At 39.2% G+C, this 13,254-nt stretch overlaps 1 protein-coding gene across 1 annotated transcript in view; it reads left to right on the forward strand.

The window, feature by feature from the left end:
- The window catches only part of GPR63 (G protein-coupled receptor 63), a 33,392-nt gene extending 20,472 nt beyond the window's left edge, over positions 1–12,920 (forward strand). The window contains exon 4 of the mRNA XM_064649927.1: positions 2,195–12,920. Coding sequence (XP_064505997.1) covers positions 2,337–3,596 — 1,260 coding nt within the window. The 5' untranslated portion in view covers positions 2,195–2,336 and the 3' untranslated portion in view covers positions 3,597–12,920. The remainder of the gene's footprint in view (positions 1–2,194) is intronic.
- The last annotated feature ends 334 nt before the right edge of the window (positions 12,921–13,254 follow it).

Consider the following 13,254-nt stretch of genomic DNA (forward strand, 5'->3'; position numbering starts at 1 on the left):
GCTGGCAGGACTTGTGACCCTGGGGGTGACCCATGCTGGAGCAACCTGTTCCTGAAGGACTGCACCCTGTGGAAGGGACCCATGCTGGAGTGGTTCAAAGAAAAACTGCAGCCTGTAAGAAGGACTCATGTTGGAGAAGTCCATGGAGGACTGTCTCCCGTGGGAGGGACCCCATACTGGGGCAGGGGAAGAATGTGAGGAGTCTTCCCCTTGTGGAGGAAGGAGCAGCAGAGTAAACATGTGATGAACTTACTGCAATCCCTATTCCCTGTCTCTCTGCGTTGCTGGTGGGGAGGAGATAGAGAAAATTAGGCACAACGTTAAGCCCAGGAAGAAGGGAGGAGTGGGGTGAAGATGTTTTTAAGACTTAGTTTTATTTTCTCATTACTCTACTCTGATTTAATTGTTAATAAATTAAGCTAACCATTATTTTTTTTGCCAGTGAAGTATTATCCAGTGAAAGGTAAACTTTTGATCCAACACGAAGCATGTGGTCCTTGTGTAAATTCATAAAAAAATTCCTTCCTCCCATCACTTTTGCCCAACGTTGATACCAAGCAGAATCTGCTTAAATACTGCAGGCAGGATTTGTGCTACCAAACGTAAACTGTTTGTGGTAGCAGCACAAGCTTGTCACTGTGTGCAGAGATGGAGGAGATGCCCTCTGAAGATGGCTCTATCCCTTTTCTGATTATAAACATGAAAACAGCCAGAAGGGACTGTTGCAGTCATCCCGAATGAATGAGGTGAATCCCACTTTCTGTTTCTGTCTGTAGTGATCTGTTTTTTAAAAGGGCATAGAATCCATCTGGTTTCCAGCTTGATCAGATGCCAGTGTGTTCTGAGAGTCTTTAATAGTCTTTAATAGTCCAAGATAGAGGGGAGGAAATAGCACTGAAAAGGGGAGAGAACTCTCAAATCTTTGTATTTTATTTATGAGAATGTGTACATGTAAGTACATGTAATAATACAATACTAATACAATACATGTAAAGATAGTAAATATGAGGCAGCACATGTAAACTATAAAAAGAAACGTTGCATTGTGTCAGTACCTAAAAGGGGCCTGTGAGAAGGCTGGAGAGGGATTTTTTCCAAGGATATGTAGTGATAGGACAAGGGGCAGTGGCCTTGAGCTGAAGTGAGGGAGAATTAGGCTAGATACTAGGAAGAAATTCTTTACTGTGAGGGTGGTGAGGCACTGGAATATGTTACCCAGAGAAGTTGTGGATGCCCCATCCTTAGCTGTGTTTAAGGCCATGATGGACAGGGCTCTGAGCAACCTGGTAAAACCTAGTGAAAGGTGGCAGTGGGGTTGGAACTGTATGACCTTTACAGTCCCTTCCAGCCCAAACCATTCCATGACTGTATAATGGCAAGGGAGAGAGTTGAGCAGTCTAAGGATTAGATCTACAGGGAAAAAGAGGGTGTACACAGTTAAATTATTTGGGATACCAAGTTGAATTAACAAAGACATGCCTAGACTAGCAAAAGCAGGAAAACTTGCTGCCATGGGAAGAGTTGTAGTGAGCAAAGAAGAGATAGTTTCCTGCATCTTGATATGAGTCAGTCTCTAAATGCAACAAATTGAGAAATACTTTTACCTGTGGATAAGTTACTTGATAATTAGTAATAGGTTAGAATGTTTTGCATGTTTTTCGTGAGACATCTAATGTGGATGACTGACACAGAACCAAGAATTCTGTATTATGTACAGTAACTTGGATAGGTAGGCTTTTTAGTGCTTACCAAAGAGGCAGATAGGCGATACTGATACTATTTAAGCTATTTAAAAATGTCATTAAAGTTTCCATCTGTAGGCAATTCCAAACCAAAATAATGAAGTTAGTTTAAAAATTATGAGATTTAAGTAAAGATACTTACTTGATTTATTCACTCTTAATCAGTAAAGTTTGTTTTCAAACAGTAAAGTTTGTTTCCAGCCTTGGTTATGGTAGGAAAAAAACTTGGTGAGTTGCAAGTATTGTATGGTATCAGCAGCACTACAGGAGCAGGAGAGAAAGGCCAAATATTACGAGACTTCTGTGTCTGGTGCTTAAGTAAATTGTGTCAACCTGAAGTGTAAACATATATTAAAGGTGTTTTTATCATTAAGGAAAGGTGAGCAATCATTTGGTTCCCATTGGTTTCAGAGTTTTACTTTGTTTCTTTATGTTTCTTTCTTATTTTTCAGATGGAAATACTGACATGAACTTAAGAACTTTGATGCTTTCAGACACTGAACTTTGATTGTTAAACGATCAGTTAAAAATACTGCCTGAACAAGATGAAATGCCTTGAAGACTTTTGTTTCTGCTTTCATTTCTCCTGAAGCAATGGTTTTCTCAGCAATGTTGACACTGGCCCACTCTGGGACCTCAAATGCTACTTTTATTGTCTATGAAAATGCCTATACGAATTTTACCACTCCCCAGTTCTTGCTTCATAGTGGCACAACACAGCCATTGAGATATAGTTCAGGTGTTGTGCTCACCACTGAGAGAAGTACTTTTCTGGTAAACACTACAGCTATCCTGCCATCGCAAGAAGTTTTCAGGAGCTTAAGTTTGCCACTCCAGATCATTCTTTCTGCTGCTATGATATTTATCCTATTGGTTTCTTTCCTTGGAAACTTTGTTGTCTGCCTCATGGTCTACCAGAAGGCAGCTATGCGATCTGCAATTAACATCCTCTTAGCAAGCCTGGCTTTTGCAGACCTGCTGCTGGCAGTGCTGAATATGCCATTTGCTCTTGTAACAATCATTACCACTCAGTGGATTTTTGGGGATATATTTTGCAGAGTTTCTGCCATGTTCTTTTGGCTTTTTGTCATAGAGGGGGTAGCCATTCTTCTCATTATTAGCATTGACCGATTTCTTATCATAGTTCAGAGGCAAGATAAACTGAACCCTTACCGTGCAAAGATTCTCATTGTGATTTCCTGGGCGGCATCCTTTGTTGTTGCTTTTCCGTTATCAGTAGGGAATCCTAACCTGCAGATACCCTCGAGAGCACCTCAGTGTGTTTTTGGCTACTCTACGAGCCCAGGTTACCGAGCCTATGTGATAGTTATCTTGCTAATTTCTTTTTTTATTCCCTTCCTGGTAATGCTGTATTCTTTTATGGGCATACTCAACACCGTCCGCCACAATGCAGTTCGTATCCATAGCCACCCTGATAGCATATGTCTCAGCCAGGCCAGCAAACTTGGTCTCATGAGCTTACAGAGACCTTTTCAGATGAATATTGATATGAGCTTTAAAACTCGTGCCTTCACAACCATCTTGATTTTATTCCTTGTCTTCATAGTCTGTTGGGCACCATTCACCACTTACAGCCTTATTGCCACGTTCAACAGCCACTTCTACTACAAGCACAACTTTTTTGAGATAAGCACTTGGCTCCTTTGGCTCTGCTACCTCAAGTCTGCACTGAACCCACTGATTTACTACTGGAGGATTAAGAAGTTTCATGACGCATGCTTAGACTTGATGCCCAAATTCTTCAAGTTTCTGCCACAGCTACCTGGCCATACGAGGCGGCGCATTCGACCCAGTGCCATCTATGTGTGTGGGGAGCACCGGTCGGTGGTTTGAAACTGTGGCTCCTTGACAATGATTGTTGTATTTTGGGATTGTTTTCCGGCTTTAGGTCGAATTTTGTTTTGTTTCATATGGCTTTTTCAGTATGGCCATAACTTGATTTAGTTTTCCACTACTCTGTGCAATTTTGGGAAGATAGAGGGAGGGAAAGTGATTGGTTATAGTTGGGTTTACTACCAGAATACAATGTAAACAAAATAACAAATGTTACCTCTGGGATTCCATGGAAATCCATTCTTTTAAATGAAAACTACATTTGTAACATTTTGTCAGGTTTATGCTTACTAGGCCTGCAATCTAATTGTAGGGACTTTTTATGCTGCTAAGATATGGTGTATTTAGTTGGTGTAATTTTTCTGAAAAATGTTGCTGCTGTCTGCCGATATAATAGATCCAAAAAGTCTCATTAGATTACTTCTATTTAATTTAACAATATTTCAGAAGTTTTCATTATAACATTAGAAAACTTTTTTTTAATATTTCCATTAATATTTTTGTGCACTTTACAAAATTTACTATATAATTTGTTCATTGGAATATTTTATTCTGTATTGAAGGTGTATTATTATTGCTGTTATAATTTGTTATGTTGGTGAATTTCAATGAAAGACCCATGTAAGTTGTAGGAGGGCAATTTATGTTGGTATAGCTACATGTACAGTCATAAATCTGCTGGTTTTTTAACAATTGGTCAAAAGTAACTAACTGCTCAGTTATCAGAGGAGTTAGAAGGAGAAAACGGAGGAATGGAAGGGAAAGAGAGCAACAAAAATTCCATGACCCGAGGTTTAGGGTAACACAAGATTTAATAAAATAGTGTTCATGTGAAAATTATTATGAGGTAAAGGGTGACTGTAGTTATTACTTGAGGCTGTTAGAAGCTACTCAAACCTGATGATATGCCTGAAAACCTGTCTGAAATAGTGATTTTTGGGCCTGCAATTTATACTGTGTTTTCGTAGCGATGTTTCTGCTCAGAGCTCATATAAGGCTGGGTATGCTCTACACTATTGAAATAATGCTGTCAGGCATTTGTTGGGATAGAATTAGAAATAATAGGGTAAACCAGAAAAGAGATGGCAAATAACCCATAGCTGAGGTTAGGATTTAGTCTACGTAGTAATTACAGGGGAAGAAAAAATCCTCAACTTGCTTGTTTTACAATTTAGGTATTGGACCAAAACCATAAACAGACAATCACAGAATCATAGAATGGCTTGATTTTGAAGGGATCATAAAGATCATCTAGCTCCAACTCCACTGCCACGAGTACAGACGCCTTCCACTAATCAGCTTGCTCAAAACCCCATCCTTCCTGGCCTTGAACACTTCCAGGGATGGAGCATCCACAGCTTCTTTGGGCAACCTGTTCCAGTGCCTCACCTCCCTCGCAGGGAAGAAGTTATTCCTGTATCTTATCTAAATCTACCCTCTTTCAGCCATTACCCCTTATAACAGTCAGCCAGCAGAATTTGCTGGGGATGTAAGTTAAATTCCCCTTTTCCCTCTGATACTACTTTGCATTGATTTTTTTTTCATTGCCTCTTTGTCTCTGTAGTGGCTGCTGCCTCAAGGGTTTATTCTGCTGTTCTCATCTATTAGGCATCAGCTTCTCTCCCTGAAATGCCAAACTACCTTTCTGATTAATGTCAGGCTGTCTTGATACCTGCCTGGAAAGCGGAATGGCAAAGATTTTCCTTAATGATGGCAAACCAGACTCAGATTATTTTTTTTTCAATCAGCTAAATAAATATTGTGAGATAAGTAAAATTAAGATTTAGGTTTGGGCTTTGAAGCTCAGAGGTTTTTGCTCTGAGGCTGGGGAAAAATGCCTGTAAAATCTGTGTGTCCTTGCAGTGAGCTTTTTGAGCCCATGACTGAGAACAGGGGCATTGATGTACAACAAACCTAACAACAAGAGCTAGAATTTGGGCTTCTCTTGCTTCCATCTCTCTTTCTACTTCTGTCTATCTACCCAGTACATGTTTGCATGAAGAAAATGCCTTGTTCTGTGTGGATGTCCAGGGACTGCTTGCTTCCTGAGGATAACAAAACATTCACACCCCAATGTGAATTCTTCTTCAATGAAGAACTAATTTAAGTTATCTCTGTTCTTCTCATTGACAGCTATTGGTAAAAGTGTTGGCAGTATTTAAATTTTAGGAGTATAAAAGGATTAATTTTGAATTTAGTAAGCTGCTAGCTGGGGTTGTGAGGTTGTGGGTTACATGTAAAGTTACATGTTGCCCAGCAGTGGCGAGGTTATTGATGTCCGTGCTTTCCTTTCCTTGTCAACTTCACTGATGATGGTATGGATTTTTCTGATTGAAATGACAGACAGTAAAAGACTTCCACTATGAAAGAGAGTGTTTTAGTGTGTCTTTGCAGTAAAGCTTTTATTTTTCAATTACATTTACATTGATAGCAGAGGTTTATGACCTGGTTAGTATGGATTTTCCATTTCAGAGCTGTCATGCCTGTTTATCTCTGAAAGCAGCAAAACTGTGCTTAAAGTAATAGAGAGTATACACTGTCTAAATGGCAGGAACAGGTATTTTTGCTGTCTTCCAGCACTACAATGTAAGAGTTTTGAATGAGTGTTGTAAAACATAATAATTCAAGAAGAGAAGAAGATGAGTAATACAGGAAAGTTAGTGAAATTACTTTCTTGAAGGAGGAGGGGAAAACATTTTGTGGGGATTTCTCAATTTGCGATAAGTACTGGCTGTGAAGTGGAAATTGCAAACATCAAAGACAGTTAATTTGTTTTGATAATTAAGTGTTTGCTTACACTGACTGTAACAAGGTTTCTTCTCAGAGCTGCATCTGCTGATCCTTAGAGAAAAGAAACCCAAATTGCTGGCCGTATTCAGGGGTAATTTACACAGTGATACAGTATTCACACTAGGTTTTCTGAGGTGATCAGAGCAGTGAACAAAAGGGTGTTCAAGAATCAAGGCGGTTTAGAAGTATCCCCAGGGTAATTATGTGTTTACAGGTCTGTTTGAGCTATTGTGTCTAATATACATCTGTAGAGCAGTGCCTTGATAATTGCAGCTGAAGTCCTAGAACCAAGTTGAAGACCTCTAAACTGCTCAGTTTTGCTGCCTGTGATCCTGCCAAGGATCCTGCATAACCATGCTAACATTTGTAATGTCAAAACATAAACATGTTGGCAGAATTTGGGCTATTGAGGCATTTTAGTGGGCTTGACCAAGACCAAGGATTTTAAAAACTCAAATAGATCCTTGTTGACTCTATGTGGGAATTATAATTTTCTTCCTCTCCAGAAATGAGTCATTGCTAATCTGTATTCCCTCATGTTACGTTTTCAGACATCTTTAGTATGGAGGATTTAAATGAATGTATTTTGAATTATGTTGCAGTTTAATTCATTCTGTCAAAGCATGCTGCTTACAGAGTTCTCAATTGTATAACTCTATTGATGAAATGATTCTTTTGTACTCAAAGTTGTGTATTTTTGTCATTTCGTGTTATTCGTGTAAAATATTTCTGTATATAGAGAAGAAAATTGTTTTGCCTCTTATTGCTTTCTGTTACTATTTTTTTTCACTTGTATGCTTAATGCTTTCATATTTTATTTCAAGCATATGCATAAAAAACTGTAAGATTTCAATGATTTTTCTGCGACCTTTTGAGATTTCTAATTCTCAAATCATTCAACAATGCCCTCCTTGAAAGAGATTTTAATTTATTTTTGTGTGAAAACTAAAAATTCAGAGCACAAGTTTGTTGTGGTTAGAATGGTGAGGAATATCTTAAGTCCAATTTTCCAGGAGCCAGTATGAACTGGCTTGATCTTTTTGGGTTTTTTTGAGAAGTAGTCCTTTTCTGATGTAGAGAAACCTTGAATTACTGTTTTAAAACAAATGACATTGTCTTTTCTGTGCATATTACACCTGTGAAAACACTTGAGAAAATAAACAAAAAAAAGAGAGAAAATAAACATTCTCCAAAAAGGTAGCAAAAATCTTCAGAATTGACTCTATGTTTGTACATTCACAGGTTTCTTGGATTTAATGCCCAACTTCATAGTCTCAAACAATTTATTTTATCTGTATATTAAATAACAAAGATTGCCTGATTTAAGTGGTTTTGTTTAAGCCAAAATGTTTCTCATGTAAAGCATTTAGAGTGGTCTTTTCTAAGGCACGGGGGTAGAGACATGTCAAAACAATTGAAAATAGTACCTAAACCAACTGAAATAGTATCCAGCAAGAGAGAGAATACCTAAAAAGAATATAATTTTCCTAAAATACTACCTGAACTGGGTGTACTACCTTTTAGTTTGGACTGAGTAATTAAGATCATCTTATTCTACAATAAATAAACCAGGCAGCGGTACTGCATGGCATGATTCATATCAACACAAGATAATGACCTTTATGATTCAAGTGCTGCATGTTTGTATGTGACAGATTATTCTCCATATTAGTAGAGTGAAAAATGTTCAGGCTCTTGGCTGTTTTGGGGAAATCTTTCAGCTTGCTAATGATTTAACAGAAATTCTGCTGGAGCAATTTCTCTAAATGCTAAAGTCAAAGACATGTCACTAAAGAATTCCTGAGAGGGAGTGGGTATTTCTGGTTGCTTGGAAATGGCCTTTCTCAGCTGCCCACATGCCTGATGGTGAGAACTGTACCTCTGCAACAACCACTTTTTTCTCTCTTGTCCTCTTCTGGTCCCCCCGACCTCCCTGAGGTAGCGCCTTCTGCACTGCTGTGTTGCAACAGGTACAGTGGCGGCAGGAGGAGGTGGAGGTGCCTGGAGAAGCTGTGCAGCCAGCAAACCTCTCACCTCTTCACTCTCTCCTGCCTTGAGTTCAGGTTGGACTGAACAGGAGCACATATATTTGCCTCTAGTGCAAATATATGTGCAATATATAGCAATCCTGCCAGTGCAGGATTCTTGTTTTATCCCCAGTAGTGTTACAGGTTTTATTCCACACTCATCTTTTGGAGCCCAAGCTACATCTCTCTATAGCCAATTCATGACTGAATAAGAATCCCTTAGCTGACTTGTTTCTCTGTCTCTGTGGCTCTGGGCACAGGATCTGCTAGTGACCCTCCACCATAACAAAAGGTCCTATAGCTTGCTCTCAAAGAAAAATGGCATTCATGGAGACAACCACAACTCTGCTCAGATATGAGGGGGAAAACAGCCTTAAGTCAGTGACTGCACTGTCGGGTGGACGAAAATGTGAGTTGTAATGGGACTTCCTAAGTGCCCCTTACAGAGAGAGTTTTTAAAATTTATTTATGGATATTTATGCACAAACTGTTGGGTTGTGTTCTACCTACAGTGAATGCAGCTTGATACCGAATCACTAACAGTACTGCTAATAAGTAACATAGTATTCATAAATACCAAAGAAGAGCATGTTCCTAGTTTATATTATTATCCTGTCTAGATAACCATCTTTGCTGGTGTGTGGGCACAGAACACAGCAATAATGAGACATACTCCTTGTATAATTGGTGCTCTGCCTTAAATAGATTACTGCAATCCAAATCTCTGTGGTAGACCTGAAATAAAATTAAGCCTGTTCACCAACATGAGTAGGAATTTCACCAACACTGCCCTGTCTGTTGAAGGAGAAGGTCTAGTGAAATAAATAACAATTCCTTCAAAAGTCAGTTTGTCTGATCTCCAAAGGGGATGTAATCACAGCTGATATAAGTTTAACAATAGCTTCTTTTGATTTACTGGGTCTGGGCTCTGTGTCAAAGACAGAGGGGAGAGTTTGGTGGCTGAGGATACTGCCTGAACACCCAGGATGGCAAGAGGGAGCCACTGGAGCTTACGTGAAAATCTCAGGGCTGTAGTTTAAGCCCCGCTGTTCTTTGGGGTGTCAGTGCTGCCTTTTCCTGTAAAAGTAATTCCTTTTAAAGGAAGAGAGATGAAATGACATCTCTTCTATCATCTGCTTCTTAATTGACACTTTAACTATGAGAATAGTAATTCTGGATTTGATTCCCTAGACTTGGATTTTCTTCCCTTCCTCACTGGAGAAGATTTGAAGCTGTGTGCTGTTTGAGCCTGTGTGCTGTTCCAGAGGAGATGGGAAGAAGGTGAGAGGCTGTGCACCAGCCACCATTTGATGCAAGGTGGTGTAGAGTTTTGCAGTTAGGCTGTCAGGAGAGCAGCAGGGGAAGCCAGGTTCTCCCCTGCTTACATGCAGTAACTACCCCACACACCCATGTCTCACTTCTGCTGAATATTTGATTATTCTGTTGAAGGCGAAACAGCTTTTACAGGGTGGGAGAGGGTCCTCTTTCTGTTCTTACCTCAGATTAGGTAACAATCCACTGATTAAAGCATTGAGGAGAGACTGTTTAAAATCCTCTGGGATCCTGAGAACAACTGAAATCATATCTCCTTCCTAAATATTTTCACTACTGAGTTATGAGGTTAGGGGAGTGGTCTACCAGGACTTTTGGGTTCATTTATGGGGTTTTTTGCAGCCTTAGCTATTGACTGAGCTCTGAAAATGCTTATGGCTGGACCTTCTCATGTGGCATAGATAATGTAAAGCCTGTTTTGTAAATTCTAGTTTGAGATGGGCATGGCACTGTTCATTGCCATCAGTGCTGCAACACTTCTGCATATATGCAGAAGGAGACATCCATGATGAGATACATCTGTGGATATTTCATCTATCTATAGCATAGACAGCTCCACCGATCACTTGAGGCTCCTTTGCAGTCAGTGGAGATGAGTGGATGTTTTCAGGTTTTTAGGAGCTCTTCTGGCAGGTTACCTTCCGAAAGGAGTGAGAGAAATAGCCCAAAAAAGCCCTAGACACTTTTTTTGATTTCTGATGATAACTGTGCTGGACAGAAGATTGTCCATCTTAAAACTTGATTCACTTCCTTCAGTGCTTCTTTGTAGATGAGGTGTGAAATTCCTGCACTTTTAACCATGGTGTGGATTTTCTCCTGCAAAATTATGTTGGGCTCAGTTTGGTCTCCAAATTGTCTGAAGGAATTAGAGCACTTTGCCTCTATGTGAGAAAACTTACACTGAGATTTGGCATTGTTAAACTAGAATGTATTGCCTTTGTACCTTTAATTACTTGGTCTTTGATTTTTCATGTTCCAGTGTAGAAAAGACTTTATAGAGTCTGTTCTAAAATCACCCAGCCTTCTAGCATGATTTTTAAGTTCTGGTAATTATTCCATTTCTGTTATGTCAAATTTAGAAATGCAGAAGGCATCAAGGCTGAGCTGCTCTCCTATCTGTTTTGTTAGACTAGATAGAGGGAGCAATGCAAAATTTATAAGACTAAATTTAAAGTAAGAAGGAAGCCTAGGAACATGCTTGAGGGGGCCTGACTTTGCTACCTACTAATTTGGGCAAGTCAGAATGCTTGAAGACAGCCCAAACTGCCCAGCTGATTTCAGTTTTTCTTCAGGGATTACCTGATGTGAAATGCAGTCGCAATCTTATAAATGTAGGTGGAAGCTGAGGCTTTATGTGTCCTGGTCTCCAGACACCAGTATCTCATTCATTCCTGTGCCATGCATTCTGCCTCCACAAAGCTTTTACTGCTTCTTGCAATAAAAGTGCTGTGCCTCCTAGGTAAGTGGTGGGAGAGGCAATCAGACCTCCCTTTGCCTCCTTAGCAGCACATGCTAGCCATTATGCTGAGAGAACAGTCCTTCTCCGTGTGACTGTGTTTTAAAGGAGATGAGTTCTTTGTAGTTGGATCCTTGCCTTTCTCCACATGAAATGGAAATGTAGGATTTCAGGTAGGTGCAGTGGGGGATGGAAGCCAGAACTTTAGCAGGAAGGTCTCAGTCCTGTTAAGCATTTCTACTGAGCAGCTGCTTTTCTGTTGCCTGGATGACCTGAGACAGCCCACAGCAGTGGCTGGCTTTCTTCACTCACAGGGCAGCAGATGCAGGTCTTTGCCTCTGACCCTCCCAATAGGAATCTACAGCAATTCTGGTGCCCCTCTGGTCCTTATCGCCTCCTCTTTATCACACAACAGGAGTACTTTTAACTAAAGCAGGTCTTCAAGGAAAAATAAAATTTCTAAAAGCATTTTATATTTGAGATAATTTTTTTAAGAGGTGCTTTTGTTAGCACAGTAATTAATTCATGTGTTTTGTATTACACAGGAGGCCAGACTATATGACTGCGGTAATTTTTTCTGGCTTTATTCTGTTTGAGAGGCTGATTCCACTTACATAAAACTTCACTTCATTAGTGCCACTGTCAAGGTGAGCCTAACTATTGATAGAAACAATCTCAAACATAATTTAAGGGGCACAAAGAAATGGCCCTTTCAAGAAGGCCATTCATCTTGGGTCAACATTGGAGGCACTTGATTCTGGAAAGCTTGCTTTTCTAATAAACTTTCTCAGAGGAATTCATTATCTGAAAACCTGTGACTAATGAAAGATGTTTTGTTCTTTTGAAGTTCAAGCTAATTTCCATGAAGGTTACTATTACTAAGCAACAGATTCTGCAGAGTGTCTCCTGAGGGGCTGAAACTGCAGTATGGTCAAAAAGTAAAACAAAACACAGTGCAAAGAATGATGAAATATTATCCCCAGACACAGGGGCCACAAATCTTACCATGTCCAGGGCCTGTTTTGGAGTCTCCTTCCTCGAAAGCTGTTGTTCGACCAATGGGAAAACTCCCTTGGGAGCAAAAGATCAGCATGAACCATCTACAGTGAAAGTAAAGCAAGATTCAGCCTCTACTCAAACATAGAGATAGAGCAGAGCATGGCCAAGGGGGGAAAAAAACAGTCCCAAATATGTTTCAGCATACACAATTCTTCTGAGAAAAGCAATCACCTGAAATATATCTTAGCCATATTAAAAGAGGAATAGTTATTCCAGTTGTGAGGAGAGAGTGAAATGAAATACAGGAGTGCTTTCTTGAGTAAGAAAAGATGGTGTCACCTTCTATGCAGCTTTGTGTTGGAGTAGAAATAAATATTTGTGCTTTGCTTAAGTAAAATCCTCATCTGTATATTCAGCTTTTTGAGGACAGAGATTTAATTCTGTCTTCTTACTTTGCCTTTATCCACCAGCTTTGCTAAATGCAAGATACAAATGATAGAGGATAAAGAGGGAAAAAACAAAACCCCACAAGTACTTCCAATAATCTTTTAAGTGTTTGAGTAAGCTCCTTTGGTCTTGTCCATTCTTTTTTGTGTTTGGTTTGGGTAACTGTTTGAGTGGTGTTGTTTTCTAGCATAGAATTTGCATGACATGAGTTTCAATATTTTTTCAATGGATTTCATAAACTTTACAATAATAAAAATATCAGTATTATATCAATATTGATGTCATACAACTTAACTCACTAAATCATGGTATGTGTAGGATAGGCAGGATATATACAATCTGGAAATAAATAAAAGCTTCTAAATATTTGAGTTAAAAAAAATTCTTGTCATGTATGTCAAATTCCCAAAGATAAGAATAGAATGCCCAAATAATTTTAGCACAGAAATCCAGATATTTTTTAGCTGCTCTGATCATTATGTTCACAGTTTCTTTTTAACATGGTTGGGTTTGTTTTTATCACTATAAAAGAAATATTAATTATTATCCAAAGTTTTATAAAATGAGAAGTGAGGCACAAGAGACACTGATTTTTAAAGAAATGAAG

Source organism: Pseudopipra pipra, chromosome 3 (assembly GCF_036250125.1).
Source record: "Pseudopipra pipra isolate bDixPip1 chromosome 3, bDixPip1.hap1, whole genome shotgun sequence".
NCBI lineage: Eukaryota > Metazoa > Chordata > Aves > Passeriformes > Pipridae > Pseudopipra > Pseudopipra pipra.